The sequence below is a fragment of the Larimichthys crocea genome, chromosome IV (genome assembly GCF_000972845.2).
Source record: "Larimichthys crocea isolate SSNF chromosome IV, L_crocea_2.0, whole genome shotgun sequence".
Lineage (NCBI taxonomy): Eukaryota > Metazoa > Chordata > Actinopteri > Sciaenidae > Larimichthys > Larimichthys crocea.
This window is the reverse complement of record NC_040014.1, coordinates 1,081,453-1,107,038: the sequence shown is the minus strand read 5'-3', so window position 1 is coordinate 1,107,038 and position 25,586 is coordinate 1,081,453. Positions and strand designations below refer to the sequence as shown.

At 40.3% G+C, this 25,586-nt stretch overlaps 3 protein-coding genes across 6 annotated transcripts; 2 read left to right on the top strand and 1 right to left on the bottom strand.

Annotated features, from left to right (window-relative positions):
* Nucleotides 1-197: 197 nt before the first annotated feature.
* smad2 (SMAD family member 2) lies at nt 198-18,085 on the bottom strand. 3 transcript variants are annotated; one of them, XM_019271769.2, is made up of 11 exons: nt 17,895-18,084; nt 14,612-15,157; nt 9,793-9,882; nt 8,806-8,999; nt 8,366-8,500; nt 8,171-8,233; nt 7,914-7,967; nt 7,487-7,699; nt 7,114-7,251; nt 6,190-6,334; nt 198-4,562 (listed from the first exon to the last, which is right to left on the bottom strand). In XM_019271769.2, exons 2-11 carry the CDS (start codon nt 14,866-14,868, stop codon nt 4,439-4,441), a joined length of 1,413 nt encoding a protein of 470 aa, XP_019127314.1. In that variant the 5' UTR covers nt 14,869-15,157; nt 17,895-18,084; the 3' UTR covers nt 198-4,438. The 3 variants fall into 3 exon arrangements, with proteins under 3 accessions (XP_019127314.1, XP_019127313.1, XP_019127315.1); XM_019271768.2 differs by having other exon boundaries at nt 8,159-8,233; nt 17,895-18,083; XM_019271770.2 differs by lacking the exon at nt 9,793-9,882 and having other exon boundaries at nt 8,159-8,233; nt 17,895-18,085.
* A 103-nt stretch (nt 18,086-18,188) lies between these two features.
* Nucleotides 18,189-22,562, top strand: LOC104928418 (N-acetyllactosaminide beta-1,3-N-acetylglucosaminyltransferase 2). 2 transcript variants are annotated; one of them, XM_027278595.1, is made up of 4 exons: nt 18,189-18,206; nt 19,243-19,366; nt 20,168-20,285; nt 20,399-22,562. In XM_027278595.1, exon 4 carries the CDS (start codon nt 20,402-20,404, stop codon nt 21,749-21,751), a length of 1,350 nt encoding a protein of 449 aa, XP_027134396.1. In that variant the 5' UTR covers nt 18,189-18,206; nt 19,243-19,366; nt 20,168-20,285; nt 20,399-20,401; the 3' UTR covers nt 21,752-22,562. The 2 variants fall into 2 exon arrangements, with proteins under 2 accessions (XP_027134396.1, XP_010741007.3); XM_010742705.3 differs by lacking the exons at nt 18,189-18,206; nt 20,168-20,285 and having other exon boundaries at nt 19,041-19,366.
* Nucleotides 22,563-23,955: 1,393 nt separating this feature from the next.
* On the top strand, nt 23,956-24,788 carry LOC104928419 (heat shock protein 30). Its single transcript, XM_010742706.3, has one exon. It carries the CDS (start codon nt 24,054-24,056, stop codon nt 24,675-24,677), a length of 624 nt encoding a protein of 207 aa, XP_010741008.2. The 5' UTR covers nt 23,956-24,053; the 3' UTR covers nt 24,678-24,788.
* The last annotated feature ends 798 nt before the right edge of the window (nt 24,789-25,586 follow it).

Below are 25,586 nucleotides of genomic sequence, written 5' to 3'. Positions count from 1 at the left end.
AGCAGGAAAATTTGCTAGTACATATGTCAAATAAATAAAAGATGTATAAGTACATTGTCAGTCTTATATAGCTGGGCTTAATCAAAGTACAGTGACAGCTGCCTGTGTTACTGACAGTGTCTTACCATGTTTTGTTGACCTATTCATGTATACAACTCAATTTGGAAAAGCACTGCAACACAAAACACAATTTTCAGTTGAATTAAAACAGCTTTATTAGTGTACACTGTAAGAAGTTGTTTGTATATGTAGAATAGTTGGAAAGCCTATATGAAGATCATAATCAGTGTTTGAAGAAGACAGAAATCCTAACAGCTTGTTGTCTAATGGAATATGCTCTGGTGATAGCAAGAAGAAAAAAAAAAAGAAACAGCGTGTATGGTAAAATAAAAGTACAACTAGCCTATACAATAACATCACAAGTGACATGTAGAAGCTTCACTTTCTCCAAAAAGCCACCTTCTTAGGAACTCATCAGAAAGAGGCTTATTTGGGGATACACAATTGTCATCACAATAAGAAAAATAAAATTAAAAATACAATATGTAATCTGTAAATAGGAATGTGGACCCTCAAAATGTGTAGATGTAGCCTACATGAAACCTCATTTGGTCTCATCTATCTATCTCCAAAACAGACTTCTCAGGAAGTGAGAAAAGCTTGTTGTTTTTTGGGGGTACAATATTAGGTGGCACTCATTTAAAGAAAAAAAAAAAAAGTAGATACAAAGGCTCGCTGGACCCTGGCAACATGCATAAAACAGCATGTCTATCGATCAGAAAACACACTATGCAGATTTCTTCCTGGGGAAGTGTTTTTGAGTATACAGTCCAAACTATTTGATGTCACTGCATAGAACAAACATGTGGGTTAGCAATGATACAACAACCTACATTTTCACTTTAGCATGTGTACTGATGTCAGCAAAGTCCAGTCAACTTTTTCCCTAATAAATGAAAAAAATAAAATAAAATAAAATGACAGACCAGCAAAAAGACAACGCAGACAGGTAGATACACAGAGAGACAGACAGACAGACAGACAGACATCACTGCATTTGGCTGGTTTCAGTCTGGGTACAATAAATATTTGACCCAGGCAAATGCTAGATGAATGAAGAAAATTATTCTCCTAAAAAAAAAAAAAAAAGTATAGTTTGTGATTTGCCTTGGTCAAACTACACTTTTTTTTTTAAAGTTGTTAATCTTTTGGTCAGGTCCGAGTGCTAAAGTACATCATCCTGTATCAGAGGATGTCAGCTATCAAATTTAAATTTAAAATCTTAAGGTTTCTGCAGGATGCCGACGATGTACGATCAAACATCAGGATTTCTGGACTTCTTGTCTCAGCCATTATATGATAAACGACACCTTCATTAAACCTTCATTTGGTGTTGTACAACCATTTTTCAAATGTGAATTATCCCCCAACATGTTGTAGTACTGAATTAATCAAATGTGAATGTGTTTACATGCACACCAGTTAAGACAGCTGACAGGTTTTTGTCACAGTTTGGAAAAGTTATCTGGAATGTGACAGTATGAGCCAAGATGGTGAGGCACGTTTACATCTAGTCTAATTCACGAAAAGTACATTTACATGTCCCACCTACAATCCCATTTTTCGTGGTATGATTCGTGAGGCATACACTTTGAGATAATATCACGTGCATGTAAACACACTCACTGTAAATTAGTACAACCATACATACGGAGTCACACAGAGTCATGAGAATGAAACATCTGTAGAGCTGAAATTGGCAGCAGCTTTTACACTGCTCACTGGAATGTCCTATGTTGCTAAAGTAAGACAGAAATTAACAAATTCATCTTCCAAAGTCAGAGCATTTAAAATTAATACTAACTCTGTTGATACTGAAAAAATAATACTGTTGGGAGTACGCAGGAATTTTAGTTAAGTTTAGTTTCGTAATGACCATGGTACACTGAAAATAAGCATGTTTTCAAGCAGTTATCTGGATTTGTAATTAACAATTTGCAATTACCAAAACTCCAAAAGGACACTGGAAAGTTTTTCATCAGCAATCATGTTTATAACACGGGATTTTCAGTGTACAGGACAGACGGTAAATACATGCATTCGGTCTTTGGGACAGCACTATCATAATTTGGGTCACGCGCATAGAGCTGAAAAATTAGTAACAGCAAGGCAGGAAACTACCTTTATCAACGGCTATAACAGATGTTAGCTTCCTAAATTCACCAGCCACTTTTACGATTTTACCAGCCAACTTTAGGTTTGGGAGAAAAGAGGATGGTAATTATGGTGATTTGGCCTCTGTTATTAAGTACTGTTTGAACTGTTTTCAGTGGTAAATTCAGTGAAAATGTTATATCCTATGCTACATACTTCATAAATCATCGTCAAGCTGTGATCATTTCAGAGGGCATATTCTAAAAAAATATTGAATTCTAATAAAAAGGAAGAAAGCTTTGACGATTTTTAAATATATTCATATAGAAAAAATACACGGAAATACAAAAAGGTAGCTAAAAGAATGTGTAAAGAAAACAATAGCTGTGTTGTATAACTAGCTTGTCAAATACTTAAAGCTTTAACACTTTGAGTTGAAGAGATTTGGACTCTAAAATACCGATGTAGGTTCCAGCTCGCTTTTAAATCTGGGCAAGAAATCTCATTAAAATCAAATGGATGCTCTTTAATGAGCCAAAAAATCTTTATAGTGAACATTTATATATTTTTTTTGTAATTGTCTTGACTTAAATTGGGCTTTTTAACATTCCTATCTGTGCATTTCAAAGCATATCTTGCTGTAGTTTACATCAAAAGGCAACTTTCTTGTAGCAATATCAAGGGTGCATAATTTGGGGCAGTGCAAGTACGGTACAGAAGCTTTTTTTTTTTTAAAGTCCTACACTGCAGGACATCTTATCTTCATCTTCCTAACAATAAAATGTCAATAACTGGAAACCGTGCATCAGTCCAAGCATATAATGAAGAGACTTGCGCAATGATTACATCAGTAAAATGTAAGCGATGGGTGTTTGATTTCTTTTTTTTTTGCCTGTTAGACAGCAGGGGGCGACATTGAGGCTTAGACTCTTAAACTGCATTTATACTGAGCTCTAATCCTGTATCAAGTCCAACATCCGACTTTCTTTCATGAACAAGATGACAGAATTATAAAAAGTTAAGGAAGAGAATGTAAGAGAGAGAGCAAGAGCGTGCAGGGAGGCAACACAGAGACAGTGCAAATCGTTGGGCCTCAAAAACCAAAAGGGGCAAACAGTTCCACCTTTATAACTGTCTGAAAACAAGGTCACAAATTGCGTGAGGTGTTCTACGCTCTTGCCATGAGAGTTCCTTACGTTTACTCATTCCAGTTATCTGTGTCGGTTAAGCACTGACCACACTTTAAAATAAAAACCGTCTTTGTTTCAGCTCTGATCCACACTCAAAAATCTAACCCACCACATACTCACGCTTGAATGGGACCAACTGACATTAAACACCCACAGAGGAAATGATTTGCCGTTATGTCAAAGCAAAGGTGTTATGTGGTGTACGAGCTGAAAAGGTTTGTCTGAGTTACAGTATCTCTGAACGTGTTAAGACGGGGCATGTACATTTGTTTTAGACATCAACTTCATCTCCAAATGGTCACCCCCTTTAAGATCGCCAGTCCAGTGTTGTCAGGTCTGCGATCGAGACAACACAGGACTGATAAGGAAAAAGCAGGAAAAGTGGAAATGTCTGATAAAAATGGAAATTTGGTCACCAAAACCAAGAAAGAAAAAAATCATGTCCAGGCGTGAAACTGACTTTGGTTGAACATGAGCCTGGAGTGGCAGTACTTCTGTTGAACCAACCTTGTGTAAACGGAAATCTTGACGCTGAATCAAAGTTGTGCTGTGGTAGTTAGGTAGTGAAGCGGCAAGGTAGGACTAGCCATGGGACTAGTGGTTGGAGTGTCCCGTAACTAGATGGTCACAATTCCGGAAACAGCCGCTCTCGTGTCATCGAACAGGAAAGTTAAGCTCTGTCCCGCGTTGTGTTTCTGGATCACAGCCTCAATAAAATACCAAAAACATGAATGTAGTCTGGTCCATTATGTCATCACTCTCGTCATTTTGATATTGCAGGGTGATATCAGTTATTAGGTCCATGATTACAGGAATGTCAACGTTAATCCAACAAAGCCTGAGGTGATCAGGCTCACTCTGACATCACTGTTAACATTCCACTATTGTCCATGAGTGATGTCATTTCCCCCATCCAATTCTCCAGGTCCGTCGTGAAATCTTTTTTTTTCTTTTTCTTGTTTTTGTTGCGTTTTCATTAAGTTGTTAGTACATCAATTTAAGACTGCATGGTGGTCTCCCTTACTCCTCCTGGACATACTGGTCAAATGTTATGAAATGTCAGTTTGACTTTGCGGCAGCAGCAGAATCCGTGTTTAGGACATACTGGAGCAGCGCACTGATGGTGAACCCATCTGGGTCAGCACCTTATCCAACCACTGGAGGGGGCCGTTGAGATGCAGCTCAATCCAACAGGGAGTGCTGGTTACTGTCTGACGTCTGTGGGGATAAAATACAGAATAAGAATGAGGAAATATTTCTCATTAGTTCTGCTTTGCCCAGCTGAGGCTCAAAGTGTTACGGCATTGAATATGCTATGGTCCTATGTTGATTATAATGTTAGTCACAACCCTAGAAGCATTTATAGATAAGTAGCATTTTCTTTCACTACTATAAGCGAAAAAGTAGTAGCAGTAGTGCGAGTAGTGACAGTGATAGAGTAGTTTCCTTGGCATAGCCACGGTCTGACCAGATGATCAAACACAGCTGAATCCTCTGTGGTCTTGCCAGGCTTGGCCTGGTCTCTACAGACAGCGGAGACGCCGACTGTCAACCAGACAGGCTACACAGTGGCTTATCCCTGGTCAGTGAGGACAAGCCAAACCCCCCCACACAAATGCTGCTGCCTGGCTCCTGGGAGGGTACAACACAAAGCAGGGCCAGGAGCAGAACAGATGTTTGCTGGATGGATGGTTGGAGGGCCACAGAGACACAGATACAGACAAATGCCCTGTAATCTCTGACATTTTACAACAAAAGGAGGAACATAATGGAGATTTAAACGCATGCAGTGCAGAGGAGAGCGTGCAAAAACCTTGTACCTTTCAAACACTTGTTTACATAATGTTCATGACACATGTACAAGACACAGCCATATTTATTTACCTGACTACAAAGTGGAAGAGTGGAAGAGAAAGGAGAATCCCATGCTCCTTAACTGAAGTCACATACATTTGCCCTATCTGCTAAGTGAAACAGTGTCAGGTATTATCTGTGCACAGGAAGTGGTGATCTACGGGTAAAATCTTAACTTGTTGTTTTAGACCATGCAAACTGCTGCTATGACATTTGTAGTTTTACTTAGTAGACCATTAAATCAGTGTTCAGGGTAGATGGTACAGCCGCTATATGCATTAAGCAGTATTTGGAGACTGGAGGATTTTCTGGGTTCTAGCCTGATGAAGTACATTAGTAAAGTTTTTAAAATGTACCCTTTCTGCTTTTTTGAGCTACAAGCAAACCCAGAACAGTTGTAAGTATGTTATAGCTGATGACAGCAAAGTGAATACAAAACGTCCATTCAAAAAACCCTTTGATTCGTCTAACTCCAAAGTTACACCCCAACAAAGCAAAGTATAGACTTAAGCATCCTGAAACATATAATGACTGGCTGTTAAGACTTAGTCACAATCGCATTTAAATCAACAGGACAGAACAAAATCAATAAATTTCAATGGAATTGCTGTGGTCAGTGGATTCACACACAAGGGTCAAGTAAATATGAGCCAATGATCAATTGCAAACCAGTGACAGTGGTTATCCAAGCTGGAAGAAGCTGCATATTATGTGTCACATGATCCAATTCTATACAATACTGCTCTGCCAAATGAACAGGAATGTCAGTGCTGTTCTCCTTGTGTCCACTTTGGCACAAATAAACTGCCACAACCAACAGACGCTAGCACCGCACAGCCTGCTAAGTCTTTATCTCAGCAAGCTACCAGCATGACCTCTTTCACAAGAACGCACAAATTAATTTCACCGTGGTCTGACTCGACACTTACAGAACTCCATTCATCATTGCTGATAGTAAGAGAGAATGATTAGGATCAAGGACGTAACATACCTGTACTCTGCCCCCCAGCCTTTGACGAAACTCATTCTGATGGTGCACATCCTGGTTAGCTGGTAGACTGCCTCAAACCCCTGATTGACCGACTGGGCCAGCAGTGCAGCAAACTCCTGGTTGTTAAAAATCTTTAGATTACATCCTAAAAAAAAAACAAGGAATATGTGTAAGGCATGGACTGGTCATCACCATCAGAGAAACCTTGCTCTGTGCTAGTAGAGAATGGTGCACTGTGCAAACAATCAAAAGACTCTAAAGACTTTTTGTTCTTACCCTCATATATTTGGATTTTACAAATATATTCAATTAACCCAAAGGTTAACTATGAAATACTTTGTGTGTTTTCAAAACTGGTGATTCTACTTCATTTCTGTGAACAACTTAAAAAGCGCCAAGCAGAGGCATTGTGAGGTGTGGGTGTATTGTCTGTTGGTGATTATTCTCCACATGCCTGACAAGTCCGACCCCTGAATGTCTACGAGATCCTTGTTTCCTTTCTGTACAAATCCTGTGCCTCAGTAATGATACTGTTCACACTGCTCATTTGGCCAGGAATGAAATGTTCAAAGTTACATGGGTACAGATGAGTCAGTGTGTGTGGGTGGGAGTCGAAGAAAAGCTGTCACATTGTGGCCGGCATTAGCACTCTTCCTCAAGCTTCATTCTATTGATATCAGGTGAAGTAATGCTCCGCGATTCAGTATGGCTATTTTCATCAGAAAAGTTAGAGAGTGTTGTTTGGCGTTACTGATTCTTGTTCCTTATTTGGTTTCAGGCTGCCAGTTAAACGTTTGAGAACAAACAAACAATAAAGTAAACACTGCATATATATTTTCGCAGCAAAAAAAAGCTTTTTGTCAGCTGTATACAATCCATCTTGTTTGAGAGTCAAAGGGAGAAACACTGTTTATGTGTTTAAACCTGGAGGTATCTTGCAAACTGTGGCAGGGTGCCAGCCGTATCGCTGGTTGCAATTGGGACTCTGGACAAAAATGGCACTGTCACTGAGGCACTCTGCGAACACCTCCCCTCCGATGTAATACAACCTCACACCACGACCTGCAGAGTGTTACGTGTGAAGATGAAAACAGAAAAAAAGACAGACAAATCATTAATTTTGTGCCACAGAAAACAGTAGTGAGTTCATCATAAAATGAATTTTGGAAAAAAAAATCTTAATACAAAAACCATATGATGCCATAAACTTTCTTCACCTCCATGTTTCATCCTTCTACAATAAACTTTGCACAAACACATCAGTGTACTAACTACTGTAAGCCTCTGTGTGTTTTACCTATATGTCTCCTTGTCATTTCAACAGTTGCATTCCTGTTGACGTTGCTGAGAAGCCCTAGACAGAAGCGCTCAGAGTTGGAGGGGTCGGTGAAGCCATCGACCGTCAGAGATGGCTGTGAGGCGTGGAATGTTTCCCCGACCCGCTGGTTTAGCTCATAGTAGGCTATCGAGCACCAGAAAGCTGGTTCACTGTAGGTAACCGGCTGAAGGTCTAAAAAAAGAAATGAAGGAGGACATCTTTTACATGTTATTCAGTTTGAAATGTTTCAAACTTTCTATTTCTTGCCTTGGACCTTAAACTTCTGGACACAATTAAGATTTTAGTCCATTTTCAATACCATGAGAAGTATCTTGGTTCTCCAGGAAATGAAACAATTTCTCACAGATTTTCTTTAACTTTCAAAAACTAAATCAAGCAGTCTTACCCAGGCCATGACTGACAGGTGAGAGGGTGCTTGGTGACATTTCTGCTGGTGAGCCTGGGAGAAACACACATCATATAACAACGCTTTGTAATCTGTATTAGACCTGATGTATAGCTTGTGTAAACTGTGCTGTTTAATGTCACTGAAGTGATTTGTGATTTCTGACCATTATAGTGGATCTTTTTTCCAAAAGAATAAGATGCATAACAGCATGTAAACACAGCACTCATCTAGTAGTCATCTACCTGTTTCCATACTTTGATTCATCTGCTGGTCGCTGGTCTCTCCATCTTCACTTATATAGCCAGGCGGAGGAGTCTCTGTTAAAAAAACAAAAACAAAACAACAACCACACAAACATGAAATCACAATACACACTGTGGCACATGAGGAGAAAGACAGAGGTCTTTGTGTGCAAACAATGAAAACAACGTTCTGCCCTGGATACAGACCTGGTATATAGTTATTAGGAGGGTCTATGCCAGCTGGGAAGTTGGTGTTTTCAGGGATGGAGTTTGTGAAGTCGTCTAGAGGCGGAAGCTCCGTCAGAATCTCTGTATGGCGTGGCACCAGCACTGGAGGCAGCACTGGAGAGAAAAGTAAGTGTCGCTAACGGAGGCAAATATGATTTGCTATACAAATTAAATCGATACATTTTAATGCACCTCTTGTGCTCTTACAACTACAATCTGCTTCACGCACACTTAAACACATCTGGATTGGTTTCCATTAAACAAAGTGGCAAATCTACAAGTGATAATAAAATTCCAAACAATTTCTGCTGCCATGATTATACAGACTTATCAGAAGGCACCGTAAAGATCACAGCCAGCAGGACTAAGACTAGAAACTATGTCAAAAAACCACACACACAAATCTCAAGGGTCATTACCAGGCGTCTCCACTCTCTGGTAATGGTATGGATTGACACACACTTCGTCCTTTTTGAGGTTGAAGGCATACTGGCAGGCATCAATGGCCCTCAGCTCATGGTGGCTGTGAAGGTCAGGCCATCTCCAAAGGCGGCAGTAGATGACGTGGGGCAGGCCCTTACGATGGGACACCTGGAGACGCCCATCCAGTGACCTGAGGAGGTTGGGACACGGGATAGCTAACAGATCAGTGATGTGCCCATGTCATGACAGGAGATTATAAAACTTGGAGAAGTCTGTTCTTTCTTTAGTTTTGGTTGGATAGTCAACATCCAAATAAAAACGAGCAAGAATAAACAACCAAAGGTTCAACCAGTGGAGTTCAGGAGGGATGGTTATGTTTTATGACTAAACCTTATTTTATGAGTCTCATTAGTACAGTTGGAAAGTCAGACTCAGTCAGAATGATCTCTGAAACTGCCGCTCTGACACTTGTACCTTGCAAAACAGCACATTGATCTTCTGCTCCTTTGTAGATCAAGCTATAATTGACTAACCTGGTGTTACATGAAAACTCATCTTTATTCATGCATTTTAATTAGTAATCAATGCTACCACTTAAAGTGTGATTAATGTAACAGATTCTGAGTGAGTATTACAACTCCACTCGTTGCATAAACATTGCCCTTAAAATACAACTCTACTTCCTTGTCTGTATTATATAAAACATTACTACTACTATCATTACTTATGGCAGTGATAAGGCTGTATAATGGGAGGGGATTATATTATAGATCATCTCAAAGTCTTCTGATGATCTTAATAACATAAACGGCCACACAAATCAGTGTGCAGTGATACTGTGGTTAACAGGAAGACAGATAGACAGACAGTCAGACATTAAAGCATCACGTGGTAGGATTGTTCCTGCATAACGTTTGTAGAATGAAGAGATGTGCAGCGATTGTTGACTCATTTTGTGTTTGGGTAAGTGTGAGTATATTCACCTGCTGTGGTCAGGGTATCCGTACATGCCTGTGGAGTCCCACTGCTCTATCGTGTGGCCTGAGCCTAGACCCCATAGATCTGAGCAATTACTACACACACACACACACACACACACACACACACACACACATACACACATACACACACACACAAACACACACGCACAAGACAAGTGCAAAAAGAATAAAAAAAAAAAAAGCAAACAGATGGTAAACATGAGGCGTTTCATTCCAAATTAGGGTGAAATCACAAACATATATAGTTGGTCTTTTATTGGCACCAAGGGATGAAATAAAGACATCCACCCATGTGCTTTTCAATAAAAGACACTGACTAGATGACACGTGATCATGTGGCAAATCTAAATTGGGTGGATACTGATGTAGTGCAAGCAGGCAGGGGATAGCCAGGATTGAATTTTGGCTGCCAGTTTAAACTTTTAGATAAGGTTGTACCAGATCATCATCTTCTAATCCCTCTTTCCTGCTCACACATGTGAGCAAAAGAAACATTTTATATTGTTTTTGTCTTCTTCTTCTTCTTTTTTTTTTTTTTAAATAAGCCCCCGCCATGCCTGATTGCACATACTATCTGAACAACACACACACATGATTGACAGATCTGCACATTATTTCTAAGACATGAGAAGTGTGATGTGAAGCAAACAGGAAATATGCATTTACACAACAATGACACATGAATGAGCAAATAAAGAAGTTCAATAGAATACACAATGTGTGTCAACATGTGACAAACCAGATACGACACAAATGTGTTTATGGATACAAAAGTGTGTGTGTATGTATGACTGGAGAAAGCACACAACCCCAATTGTTGCTAACTTGCTGCCTAAAAAACCGAGGAGAGGAGAGGAGAGGAGAGGAGAGGACAGGAGAGGAGAGGAGAGGAATTGCCAGGCCTGCCTGTACAAGACGTGCTATCTTGACGCTTATCAGACTACTCAAAGAGTTCTACAAGTACAAGCCCACTGTAGACTATCTCCAGACACAGCTAATGTCTTGCCTTCTTCCTTTCTCACTTAAAAAGGTCACAAATCAGATCATGAGCAAGGCTCTTGATCCCCAGCCACTCACCTACAATTCATTCTTGGTCAAAACTAAAAAGCTGGCTGAGTTGTAAAGGTCCAAGTATGAGTTAAACTGGATTATTTGCCCTACATTGTTTTTTACCCAAAGTGAATGTGTTTTTTTTTTTTTGTTTGTTTTTTGAAGAATAAGGACAACACTTTTATCTTTTTTTGAGGTCATTCACATTTCCGTCACGACTCAAAAAGCTACTCGTGGCTGTAATCTCTAGACACAGTTGAGCTGTTGCACTCTTCCTCTGTCACATTACTTCTTACCTCCATTCAAATAGACAACTACAAAGCCCCACACTCACTATCTCTGAACATCCTCCACCACCTGAGAAAAAAAAAAACAAAAAAAAAACACACACAACTACCAGAGCGATTTACTTTAGCAGTTTATCTACCCTACCGCTGTCACCCTGTTCAAAGGGTACTGAGCTATAGATCAAAAGCATAAAGTGCCATCTACCAGAAACTACTGAGTGCTATCAAGTACATCTTGACCTAAAGTTTGATGGCAGGGTGGAGCTTTTTTCAACCAAGCCAAGCCAAGAAGCAATACAAAACAAGTAGGTGAGATTAGTCATTACAAAATTGAAAGAATGTAGGCGGTTCATTTTGAACCATGAAGTTTCTTCTTCAGAGATTGAAGACAGCAGCAGTATTCAAGTAGAACCACCATCGCCTTATCAGTACCACTTCAGAAGCTACTATCTAGCCTACATTCCTCACAGGCCTGGCATCAGACACTTCACATCACATGGCTCTACTTCTCACCTTTCTAATGCTTTTTTCCCCCCTTCAGTCAATATCTACTATGTCACTTTCAAGTTATTTTAGCACTGCACTATGCAGCGCCGACACTGGCACTACCAGCTACTCTAATGAGTTGCTCCATTGACCCGAGGGAACCGACACTGGTTTTAGTTGTATAACTATGAAGACATACAAGTCAATGCAAGATGTAAATCTTTGCAGCATGCATTAAAGCTGCAGTACGAGTAGATCTGGCTGATGTCAGCCGGCGATCCATACAGAGTGCACTGCTGAGAAACCATCCATCCACCTGGAACATCACCATCTGATAATATTAGGAGTCGTAGAGAATGCGCCCTTCCACGATAAAGGAAAAGTAAACACACATAGTTTATTAGCGCTGCCTTGGCTAACCCGGCCAGGTTTCTTTTTTTCTTTTCTTTTCTCTCTTTTTTTTTTTTTTAAACTTGCCGCCTCTACAGCTTCATACCTGAAAGTCGATACAACGCTGTAAAATGCAAATACAGTACGTGATTGTTGTCTGACCAAACATGTACCAGATTTACCTACATCGCATTGTAATTGTTTCTCTCTTTTGGGGCGGCTGTGGCTCAGAAGTAGAGTGGGTCGTCCACTAATCAGATCATCTGCAGTTCGATCCCGGCTCCTACATGTCAAAGTGTCCTTTGGCAAGATACTGAACCCCAAATTGCTCCTGAAGGCCTCGCTTCAGTGTGTGAATGCGTATGAATGGTTAGCTCCTAAAACTGATGAGCAGTTGGCACCTTGCATGGCAGCCAATACCATCAGTGTATGAATGTGTGTGAATGGGATGAATGTGTAAAAGCGCTTTGAGTGGTCAGAAGACTAGACCACTATATAAGTACAGTCCATTCACCTGATTTATGGCTCACATGGGTGTGGAAGGTGGCATAACAAAAGACAAATTCTATTATTGATAGTTTATAATTAAAATGAAACTAAGAGAGACAGAAAGAATAGAGAGGGGTGGATTACACTGAAAATTTGAGAAGGGAAGCTCATGAAATCTTCACAGAGCAGCCTAGTTATCTCCTCTTTCTGCTGAACCTCAGTGGATTGATTGACGTTAATCACATGCTTCTCATGGGGCTCCCCTGACTTCGCCACCTTTGTCATGATAAGGTTTCACCTGGTCTGGTGACTTGGCTCGTGTACCTAGTCATGCGACACAGGAGAAATCTATACTGAAAGACACATGACCTGTAACCACTCAGGCCAAGTATCTACTGTATTAGCAGGTTGGGGGGGGGGGTTCAGAAAGAAAAAAGACATTTACACAAAGTAAGGTTTCAAGTCTATTAAGTGGCTTTCTCCTTTGAAAAAAGTATGAGGCAATTTAAAGTCAATGTCTTCTGTTTTCAGAGAAAGATGAGCAGATGTAATAGAAAGGATTTTTTCTCTTCGCTGTGGCCTTGACAACCTTCACAAAGACTGATGTGATTAGAAAACACACTTCAAATTACATTAAGCAAAACTGTACTCTGCCACTGTTCTTTATATCATCATTTCATCTTTGTACACCATTGTCTTAGGTCTTAGACTTCCAATATTGTGCACAACCTCTCCAACCACTGTCATATAAAACAGTCTGCGTGACAGTGAGGGATGAGGTGTACACCGAGGCAAACCATCATGCTGTCATCAGCCATCACAACTATTCAGATTTTCTTCTTTCCTCATTTTAATGTTTCCAACACTGAAATATGTGCACGCTTTCCAGTTCGCAGATTTTATTTCTAAATAGAGGTGCACCAATAGCATTCATTTAGAACAGATTTTTGCACCAAGTACATGCAACCAGTGTCAAGTGACGATCAAGACAAACTCATGCTGTCATCAGGAGGTACTCATGTGTGTGTCATCATTTACATATATCAGCATGTGTCACAATTTCTGCATTTCCTTGCGGTAGTAGATGTTTATTACGCTGACATTCATTTGCAGAAGGACACATTTACGGACACTGCAAAGTATTGACGTGTCTTTACAACAATTACACATCAAGTCGTTTCATGGAATATCTTTTGATTCGGTTCCTGTGCTCTTAACTAGCGCCTTCTTAACTTATCTAATCAATGCAACGAGATTAATCGCAGTACTGAAGCAAGGTTTGGAGCTGCAAAAGACCACAGCGTAGGCGTGATCAGAATAGGGCAAACCACCACCAACACTGCACGCAATGTGATTGCATGTATACGTTTGATGTTCGCATTTTGTGAATCCTGACAAAACTCGGCGCAAAAGACCAGCTCGATTGGCATCATGTGTTTGACATCTGTTTCCTTCAATGAGGTTTCAGTTCTGCTGCCTTGCTTACCTATGGAACAAGAAGAATGGGGAAGTGGACCCGTCCTTGCACAACAGAGACTTTTCTTTTTGCAAGCCTGCGGGTGCCTGATATCCTCCTTCTTGCTTTCATGTGTGTTCACAGTCCCCCGCCTGTGCTGATCTGGATTGGTGGTATTGTGGTATACCAGTGCATAGGGTGTACTGCGGATGTGTGTTTGTGAGCACGACTTAAAGAGTGTCAGTGCTGAAACTATTTTTCAACTAATTGATTCAGTTTGATATTCAATTGTCTTTTATCAAGCAAAAAATCCACATTCTGTGGGACCAGAAAATTTGAAAATGTATCTGTCTATCTTACCTGAATATGATGACACACTATCTGCTAAACTATATACATACATACATACATTTACACAGAAACACACACAGGTTTGTGTTTGTTCTATGTCCAGGACCATGTGCATGAGTGGGTAACAGTGTGTTTTACATAAAAATCGTGACGCACATGGTTTTTACAATTCCATGTGACAATAACCATGTAGTGGTGCGTGTGAGTGTCAATAAGACAGAGCCAGAAAGACATAGAAATACAGGATGTCTATATGTGTGTGTGTGTGTGTGTGTGTGTGTCCTCGTCTCACCTGGGTATAGTGACACACTTTGTGTTGCTGTTCTGCGTGCTGATGGCTTTCTCCAGCTCATCCAGCTGTCCAGTCTTCTTCAGCTTCTTCACCAAGCTCTTCACCGCCTTTTCGCACCATTTCTCCTCCTGCCCTCCTCCGTTCTGCTCCCCTACTCCTCCGATTCCTCCCCCTGCTCCTCCATTCCCGGCCGGAGTCTTCTTCCACCCCAGAAGGCGTTTCACTACTGGGGGAGTGAAGGGAAGGATGGAGGACATGGTGGCCTGTGTATGTATACGTGCGTGCGTCTCAGTGTCCTAAGTGTGTTTTGATTCCCCTCGTAAAAACAGAAAAAGGGAGAGGGGAAGGAGAGTGGTGCAGATGATGGGCTGTTGCTTGACGTCCTACTGGAGAGTTTCTTTGAACTATATATACACATACAATATATATGTATGTATTGTTTAATTAATGTCAAGTGAGAACTAAGGCATTAGTCTTGAGGAGTCTAGGGGGAATATCAGATGGAAAGCGCACAGCACAGGGAGAGGGGCGTGCATTCAAAGAAACCTAAGAAACAAGAGGGGAAACAAAGAGAGAGCACACATCAACACTTGTGCGCACAAAGAATAAGACAGTTCAGTGAAAGAAAAGTCTGGTGAACAACTCATTGCATAACATTTTCTTCTGAAAACCATGACATCAATTATGCCCACACATCCAGCTTTTCTGCCCAGAGCCGTAACTATCGTATCTATCATAACCCCCTGCTGCTAACTCTCCCACCACGTACAGCGCTGTATGTATCAGCCAGACTGGCAGTCATAGCACTACACACCCTGCACACATAAACTGACTCGGTTTCATATTCAGCACTCGTTTCTCCATTGGTCGACCTCTGATGAATATGCTGTGTTGCCGGTGCAGACTTTACCGTTTAGTAAATATTTAATTAAGCGCTTCGTTTATTTTCCACTTCGCAAAACCACTTCAATACATTGATCTACTAACTAAATCATTTTTACACCATCCCTGTAACTGACTACTGCATGTCTCATCAGAATTATACATGGCACATATCGACACACTACACTGAGTCGGACTTTGAGCATCTCAGTTTTACGTTTCGGTGATGTAAGCCGTTTGAATATCACATTTATAAGCTGGTGCTGAATAAATAAAGTTCTACTTTCCTCTAGATTTCTGACAACTTCAACAACGTTATAGTGAGCGGGCCTATTCTTTATTTACAAAAACTACAGGGTGACACGTAGATCATATCATCATCCAGCATTCCATCACATATACCAGCCTGTTGGATCTCAGTTCAGGCGCTGAATCTCGCATACCTGCACAGATCACTCCGAAACTTTCAAAGTGTTCCACACCGTGCACATCTGCACAACTAGCAATTGGCGTCAGCGTGGATGTGACACAATTTACGGGTTCTTCTTCTTATTTGGTCAACCTTAGAAAGTTCATTGTTGACAAATTAGAATTTAAAGTCGTCCTATAGCTTTTTACTGAGAGGAATTTACACTTGAGCTATGAGGACCAATGTGTGTCAATATTAATCCTATGCTAATCCTTAAGTAAACCTATCCTATTATTGAAACCAGCGTTCGCCCCCTTCATCATCATCATCATCATCATCATCAGACTCTCCTATGATTCTGGCAGGTGCTAAACTCACCGTTTTAAAAAAATTCAGAAAGAAACAGCTGCTGCAGTGTGGAATCCAATGGCCACAGCACAAACTAAACAGTACGTAACCTTATCCTATATTACAGCTCTCGTTTTATTCCCAAGATCCATTCCCCAGCTTAATGAGGAAACACACACGCTCAGACAGAGCTAATCCAGAAAGCATCTACGGAGAATACTCTAATTTGATTATTAAATCGAATCTGTATCTGTATACTTTTGCCGTGGATCCATTCCCTCTCCAAAAAAAAGACAAACACTTTTGGCCGCGTGTAGATCAATGCAGCGGATTACTAATCAATGACACTCATTAATGGTAAAAACTGCTCCGTGATGCAGATTTCTCAGCGGTCAGAGAGGAAGGAATCACCGTCCTTTGACATCTTACTCCGAAAGTCCAAGCTCCTTCTAAGAATTCATTTCACAGGATTAACCCTTGGACTGCACTTACTAATAGCGCAAGAGTATGAATGGCTTTCAGAAAGGAGGCGGGTCCGTTCCTGAAAAATAATTAACTACAGTCTTTTTATTGATACCCAACAGTCGCTTGACATGGTCTAAAACACTGAAGCATGTTATCCATTAGGGCCAGCGTACGTTACATTGAGAAGTGCTTCAGGGAAGATGGCAGAATAAAAAAAAATGTTAAAAAGAGGGCTGGAAAACACTGAATAAAATGTGGTAGGTTGATTTTTTTTTTTTAAATTGGGGGCAATTGTAAAGTGATCGGTGAAGGATCCCTTACATTTAAGATTGTGGTTATTCCTTGTGCTGAAGGTGGATAATACACAAAGGAGGAGGAATACACTGCTACAACAAAAACATTTGCTGGCGTGTGTGTGTGTGTTGTGTGTGTGTGTGTTAGAGGGGGGGGGGGGGGTTCCCAGGGACAAGACCTTGTGGTATGTGGGAGCCTTTGAAACTGAACAGAAAGTCTTAATGTAAGGAACAAAAAAAAAAAAAAAAAAAAAAAAAAAAAAAAAAAGCACAAAACGTGCTGATGTGGCCACAAATGTATACGTCTACTGGAAACGCTGACCACGGCTATCAGGGGCCTTGTGGGCAAAATAAGCAGCGTTATTTTGTCTTCAATGTTGCCTCGGTCTTTTTTGTGTGTGTGTGTGAGAGAAACTGTCTGTTTGGGTTACTTCTTCTCCGAAACCACACACACACACACACACACACACACACACACACACACGGTTTGAAGAATAAGCTAACGCTACAAACGGCGACAGAGAGCCAGCGGACGCAGACTTTGACAAGCCACCTAAAAAAAAAAGCAAGTTGAATTCACGGCTCCGGGTGTCATTTACTGTGATATGCGGACACAGTGAAAATATTCGAGGTTTCTTTTGTCTCGAAATGACTGTTCGTAGCCCCCCTCTCTCTCTCTCCTTCTCCTCCCCTCGCGTCCAACAACAACAACAACAAAAAAAGAGAAGAAAAAAAGAGAAAAAAATCCGCTAGCAGGCTTGCTACTTTGTGTCACAGACAAATAAACAGGTCTGTTGCATGTTTTTGTGTGTGTGTGTGTGTGTGTGTGTGTCGCGAACAATTCAGAGCAGTTTCATTGTTAAAAAAATAAATAAAACACACTCACCCAAACGAAGAGGTGAACGGACGGGCGGACAGTCAGTCAGGTACCTGTCAGGAAAGCCTGCTTGTTCATGTTAAACGCATCCACACAGACTTTAAAGTGTATTTTCCACCTCCGAGCCGCCGGGATGATGGCCCCTCATTCAAAGCTCAACCAAACATGTATCGCTTCATGCAAAACACAAACGGCAACGCGACGCCACCACGTCCCGCCTCCTCTCCCCTTCCCATTGGCTGAATCCCGGGGTTCAGCGGATAACCTGTTGCCAGACGCGTCTCCTATTGGCTGGAAGGTCGTGTCCGTCAGATGTCGAAGGTATGTCGCTGATGTTTATCAGCGGGTATCTTGATTGTCCTCACACAATTGCATAATACTGAAGCTTGTCAATGAAATAAAATAGAACAAAACATACGGACGATTTCATGACAAGGGATTTAAAAAAAAAAATTATATATAATATATAATTTTATATATATATATATATTATATATCTATATATATATATATATATATATATATCAATGTCTTCAATATATATTTTTTTTTTTTTTTTACAATGCTTTCCTTTTCAAAACTATCACTAGGCCTATTGATTTAATACCTCCCTAGCAAACGCCCACATTTATGAGAGCTATGCAAATTTTGAATTACATATAGCAACAAACCCAACTATGCTATTTCTGACAATATAGGCAAGGTCACCAAACTCTGTACGCCTATACGAATATCACTCTTTTGACTTAATTATTTCTTATTCTTAACGTGCATACTGCATAGGCCTACAACGATGCCAAACAGTATAGATAGCATACTTTTTATTCGTCAATTGTAGGCATTTGTTTTCTTAAATGTTTTACAATTTAAGACATGTAATGTGTTTAATTTATACCATTTATTCATTTGCTAATGTCGTTGTTTATTTAGTTACTCTGACAATGACACGTTTGCCTTCCTAAGTGCTTTTTCGTGTAATAGATAGTGAAATGGTAAACCATAATCATTTTAATCCAGATTAACAGACGGTTGTGACTGGGTCAACAGGACCATATCATGCAAATATACATACATATGCACCTGCAGCGCCTGCAATGCAAATCAAAGTGCTTATCTGTGGAGAACTGGCTCCACACTGAGTGACAGGCTGCCTCCAGAAGAGACCTGTGATTTTCAGCGAAGGCAGTCGACTACGTCACACCTGTGCGTATTTTCTTCGTCGCCGGGTTGTGAGAGCCAAAGAGGTGTATGCTCTGTGCACACAGTCACCTGGGACCTGTTGCTCAGCTGCGGCTGTCACCGCCGTTGTGAGAAACGCCTGTTTTTGATTCAAAGGATGCTTCTCTTTATCCTTCAGCGTTATGGACGTACATGATGCGCTAGAGATCTGCCACGTTATAACCAGCCTATAACCAAGCCGGATGAAAACACTGTGTCTTTTATCTCAGTTGGCTTGACCATCAAAAGAGGTCCACACACTTGTAAGTAATCTTCTGCTTTGTCTTTCATTCATTGCCTGTATTAGTAAGTGTTTAGTAACAGTTGTAAAAATGTCAGTTATTAAAAGTTTATGCTGTACAGGTTATAGAGAAACAATAGCTTGGTGGGGCTGTTAGGCTGTTTATCACAAGAACATTCAATATTTTACATGCAGTGAAATTAGGTCATTAAAATACAACAGTACTGCTGCAGATATCCGGACCTGTAAATCAAATACAGTGTGGCAGTGTTTACTCAATGAAAGGGGGAGTTAATACACTTTGTTCAATTAAATTTTTATTTTTATTTATATAGCGAAATAGCATAACAAAAGTTATCTCATGACACTTTCTATACAGAGCACGGTCTACACCGTACTCTTTATAATTTTATTTACAGAGACCAAATTTCACCATGAGCAAGCGCTTGTCAGCAGTGTTGAGGACAAAAATCCTTTTAACAGACTGTTGCATATTCCATGTTCCATACTGTGTCTACAGGGGCTGTGTGCCTACTGGCAGGTAGACTCTGGATGATGCTCTGAGTGTGTAGACTAGAACAGATAATAACCCTCACTGGACCATCACCAAGGAGACACAAACTCCAGAGGGTTGCCTGCAGGGTTAGCTATAAAAATCTCCTAGGTAGACTGATGCTACTGCAGTGGTATGAGTTTGGTAAGGGAGGAGGGGCAATAGTTTAGTATATATAATAGTTTTCACAGCAGTCATTTTGACAAGAAATAGTAAAAAATTCAGGTGTTTGCAGTGATACTAATTAAGGTTCTGTTCTATTTATTGCAGCAGAGACTTTCCAATGAGCCAACATGCATCACAGCAGCACCCTGACTCTGTTTGACCTCAATGGAACACAACCTTAAGTAGTGTCATTGATACTTGTTTGCCCACTGCTGTGAAAAAGGTCAATTTCAATGTTTTGTCTGTTTTATTATTCTAATTATTAAAAAAAAAAAAAAAAGTCATGTCTTATGTGTTTTTTTATCTGTATCTTTTTGTCTGATCTGTACACTACAGGCCATGGGCAGATGCTGCAAATGCAACGGGAGACTGCTGTGCATGTGCTTGCTGCCTTGCATGATGACTGGCCACCTTCTTATTTATATCTTGGTGTCAGTATTTGTCACCATCTCCTACAGTCCTCCAAAAATTACCATCCACTATATTGCCCCTGGAATTTCAGCTAACTCCTCTGAGTTGGCCTCTTACCCACTTGGCCCTTTCTGGAACCTTCGTCTCGAGGACAGTGCACTATGGAACCAGTTGCAGCATGCTTGGGATCGTCAGTACAATCCAATACTGCGAGGAAACATAACTGGAATAATGAGGAAGTCAAAAGTTGAGCTTTTACCAGAGATCGAAAATGACTGCGTGTCTGACTGTGTGTCACGCAAGTGTTCAGTCCCTCGTATGCATGGTTTAAACAGCTTGCCGGAACAAATGAAGGCATTTATCTCTTCAATGCACTGCAGGGAGTATCCCCTCCTTATCAACCAGCCTGGTATGTGTAGGAGGAACAATAGTAGCTTTGGTCTGGATTCTCCCATGCTCATAATGGCCATCAAAACTCAAGTGGGGAACTTTGAAAACAGGCAGGCCATCCGTGAAACATGGGGACGCAGTGGGCTGGTGAAAGGGGAATCAAATAAGAAAGGTGGATTAGTGCGCACAGTGTTTTTGCTTGGAAGACAGGATTCAAGTACAGGACCCCACCCAGACCTCAAAAACCTCCTAGAGCTTGAGAACCAGAAATATAGTGATATTCTGCAGTGGGATTTCAGAGACACCTTCTTTAACTTGACCCTAAAGGACTTGCTGTTCTGGAATTGGCTCCAACAATACTGTCCCACTGCTGTCTTTGTTTTCAAAGGTGACGATGATGTCTTTGTTCGAACAGATGCCCTCCTGGATTACTTGCACAAGCGCTGGGAGGAGCACAACCTTTGGAGAGTACGTACAAATGAAACTGACAATGATTTGGATTTGTTTGTGGGGGATGTAATCAATAATGCAATGCCAAATCGTGAGCCATCCACTAAATACTACATACCAGAACATTTCTACAAAGGCAGGTACCCCGCGTACGCTGGTGGAGGAGGGGTGGTGTATTCTGGCTCACTTGCATTACGGTTGAAAGAGGTTTCTGAGAGGATTCGCCTCTTCCCAATAGATGATGTGTATTTGGGCATGTGCTTGGACAGACTCGGTCTCTCTCCAATCCACCACCCAGGTTTTTTAACATTTGATCTCCCAGAGTCAGACAGAGGCAATGTTTGTGCCTACAGGTCTGTTTTGCTCGTTCACAAACGGAATCCCAAGCAGATGCTGACACTATGGAAGCAGCTCCAGAACCTGCCAGGTCAATGCTGAGGCTCATTTGCCTGCCAAATACAGTAGGATTCATTGAGCACAGGATGAATACTACCACCACACCCATTTGGAAAATGCGTGCATCTTCGTGACTGCATCTTCATGTCAAGCAGACAATACTTTATGAATGGTCACGTGAAATGTACCTTTCCTCCAAAGAGTTATGTAACACTGAGCAGGAGACTGATCTACCTCAAAGGGTACTTTTATTATGGGGCATTACACAATTAGGGTACCTTTAAAAATCAATACAGGTATGTATTTGTACCCTTTTAACTTAAAAGTTTTATTTTACTACCTTTTAAAGAACATATAATACATTACTGTTGTTTCACAATGTTTGAAGAAAATACTTTAGGTATAACTGTGATATGTTCACTGATGAATATGACTTTCTGTATCATGTTGTCTTTAGGTCAGCAGTTCCAACAAGAAGTAATTTCAAGATCTTGATGAAATTGATGGTTTCATGCACAGTCTTTTATAACTTATAACAATAACAATAATAATAATAATTTAAAGCAATGCTTGGACAGTGGTTATCATTTAGCCAGGGAGAATGGTGTTTATAGAAGTTTTATGTTATCTGATTTTGGAACAACAAAAGTTAATTACGTTTTTAGGGAAGAACATGTTGCTGACTTAAAAAGGGGCCTGAGAGATTACAAATAGTTTTTGTTCTAATTGTTACTAAAGGCAAAACAAGATTGCTTTTTCAATGTTGTGGATTTTAAGTCATACAATTTTGAATGTGACATATATTATAATATTTTGGAAGGTATGGGGGTGATATTTGCCGCTGTCCTTAAGAACTCCCACAAAAATGTATGATGTTCATGAGTAAATAAATGGTTTGTTTCTAAATAAACATAATTTTATTGAATATCCTTATTTATTCAGTGAAGGTGTTATAATTCTATTTTGATTGCAACAAAATTTAGAAATAAGATATAAGTCTTCTAATCATACCAAGTTTTCATTAGTGTATAATGACCTGAAAATAAGAATCCTAATGTTACCTTTGAATGGGCTGTTCTCTTCTATGGAGTCTGCCATCTCCTACCACCATGTTTTTATATTAGCTCAGAAAAGTGGAAACAGCAGAAGTATATTTATTTTGGTTGCAATCTGCAACCTCACCCCGAGATGCCACTGAATCCAACACATAGGTCGTTTAAGTGACTATATAGCAAGCGCATTAATAGTCCGACCGTTGAAACTGTATCCAGTAAGCCAGGTAGCATTGACAAAAGTGAACTGCTTTGCATGTGGCTTTTTAAACAAAGATAGGCAATGGTGATTTCCTGCTGTGCAATATGCTTTTGGTTATTTATAGTTTTGTGACCATGTGACCACCAACAAAGCACCAAATAATACGTGAATAATATTGACCAAAAATGGGAAAAAATCAGGATGTGAATGTTATTGTGTGCTTGTCATACCCAGACAAACTTACATTAACACAAAGGAAACGACAAGGGCCATTGTCATTAACCCTGCTGGAAGACCAAAGAGGAGGAGATGGGAAATGAGGCCCCAGGAGATGAATTTTCCTCAGGGAGAATGAAAGCTGTTGCAGAAAAACACCAACAAGAAAGAGAAGACATATAAGACACTGAGCTCACAATTCTAAAACAATAAAATATAAATTAAACAATCTTTTAAATTACAGAGATGAAATATGTTTTGAGAAATTGATGCTTTCTCTTCTCTTCTCTTCTCTTCTCTTCTCTTCTCTTCTTTATTATATTAAAGCTTATTCTTGTCTGGTCTCTATCATTGATTTTGGTACTAATAGGCAGACAGTGGCTTCAGAGTAATGTGGTTGCTGAAGGAGATAGGTATCAAAGGACCACAGCAGGAGAATTACTGAGCTGCTGAGCACTAATAAGGAAATGGAGAGATGGGGGCAAGGTGAAATATATTTTGAAAGAATTTTAATTGAATTTAACTACAAGCTACATGTCAAAGCTGTACTACAATGAGAAAACTCATGGTATCAATAGTAGTAGTAGAAACATGAGATTAACTGACACCTAGTGTTAAACTTCTGCAAATGCAGGAGACTTCCCGAAAACACAGGAAGGATCCAGTGACATCAGCACCTCAGAATAACAACTCCACCCAGTGGAGAGCTGTGGTAATGACAGAAAGTTCCTGAAGCCTCTGGAGCTCCTCCAGTTAGATTAAAAAAGCTGGGACAGTCCCACTGCTGAGACAGAAAGCAACACAGAAGAGAACAGACACTTTAACAGTGTTTCATCTGACAACAAGAGGACTCAACACTAAACACACAGTGAAGATGCTGTGCTCTCATGGATTCCAGTCTGCCCTCAGTCCATTCATGGACTTCTACTGGCCTGTACGCAGTCTGTGGCCAGAGGTCAAACCTCTGCTCCACCAGCAGGATGTACTGCAGAGAAACCTTCAGCAGCTCCGCAGCAGTCTGGAGCTGATGGACAAACTTCAAAACAAGATCCTGGAGGAGACGGAGCCTTTCCAAACCAGTTTGGCTGTGCAACCGGTCTCCTACCAGCTGGAGAAAGAGGGAGAGCATTTTGGTCTGACCCTGGACACTCAGGGCTTTTCCCCAGAAGAGCTGTCTGTGAGGCAGGTGGGCAGGAAGCTGAGAGTCAGCGGGAAGACAGAGAAGAAGCAGGAGGACGAGAAAGGCTGCTACTCTTACAGACGCCAGGAGTTCAGACAGGAGTTTGATCTGCCTGAAGGCCTGAACCCTGAAGACATCACCTGCTACCTGGCTCCAGACGGGAAGCTCCACATCCAGGAGGCCAAAGCTCCACAAGTTGAGGAGGCTGGGAGAGAGCTGACTATCAAGAGGAGCCTGGAGGAGAAAACACACCAGAGTGTGTGTTCACACACAGAAGACAGCAGCAACACACAGGACAAACCTGAAGACAAGGACTAATCTACATGTTATAACTATGTTTTTTAAATATGTGTTTTATAGTGTTTTAAATGATTAGCATGTGTGCTTTTGTATTTTCACAAGTGAGTGTAATAAAATGTATTTAAGATACATGTTTTGGGCTTTTTGATTCATTGGATGGTGGCGGCTCAGGGGTGATGGGGGGCCATAGGTCAGATTCAAACCTTGGGTTGCTACAAGTTTTTGTACATACAGTGCATACTACCAGGTGAGCTAACTGGCACCCCAGTAAATGTTCCAATGGTTTTCTGTGCATATAGCTTATATGGTAGTATGGAAAACAATTATACTTCACATGTACACATCTTTAGTACTCATAGTATAAATTGATAAAACTTTATTTTTTTCCCCATATTAAGATGCACATAAAATGTAAAAGTAGATACAATTTAGAATAATATTGTATGCAATAATATAATATAAATTATTAAAATTTGTACATTGTTGACTCATTAAACCTTTTTATAGAATGATCTTTTACTTCTATATGAAAAGATGATAGAAATAAAAATGTAATATTCTACTATTGTCATATTACATCCCATTGTGATGCTAAGTCGATCAAACATTTTGAATAATTGTCCTATCACCAACAACTTAATGAATGAAACACGAATAATTCAGGCTGAAACCTTCACTATTGGAAAACAATCAAAAGTGTCTTTTCTACCCTTGTGGTAAAAATATATAACATTAAATGATAATAATAAAAATATTCAAATATATACAGTGTGCATTTCAATGTATTTATTGATCATACTTAAACAAATAGAAAAGCACATAACTGCATATTGCATATGCATAAAACTGATTTTTTTAAAACATAGTTATAACATGTAGATTAGTCCTTGTCTTCAGGTTTGTCCTGTGTGTTGCTGCTGTCTTCTG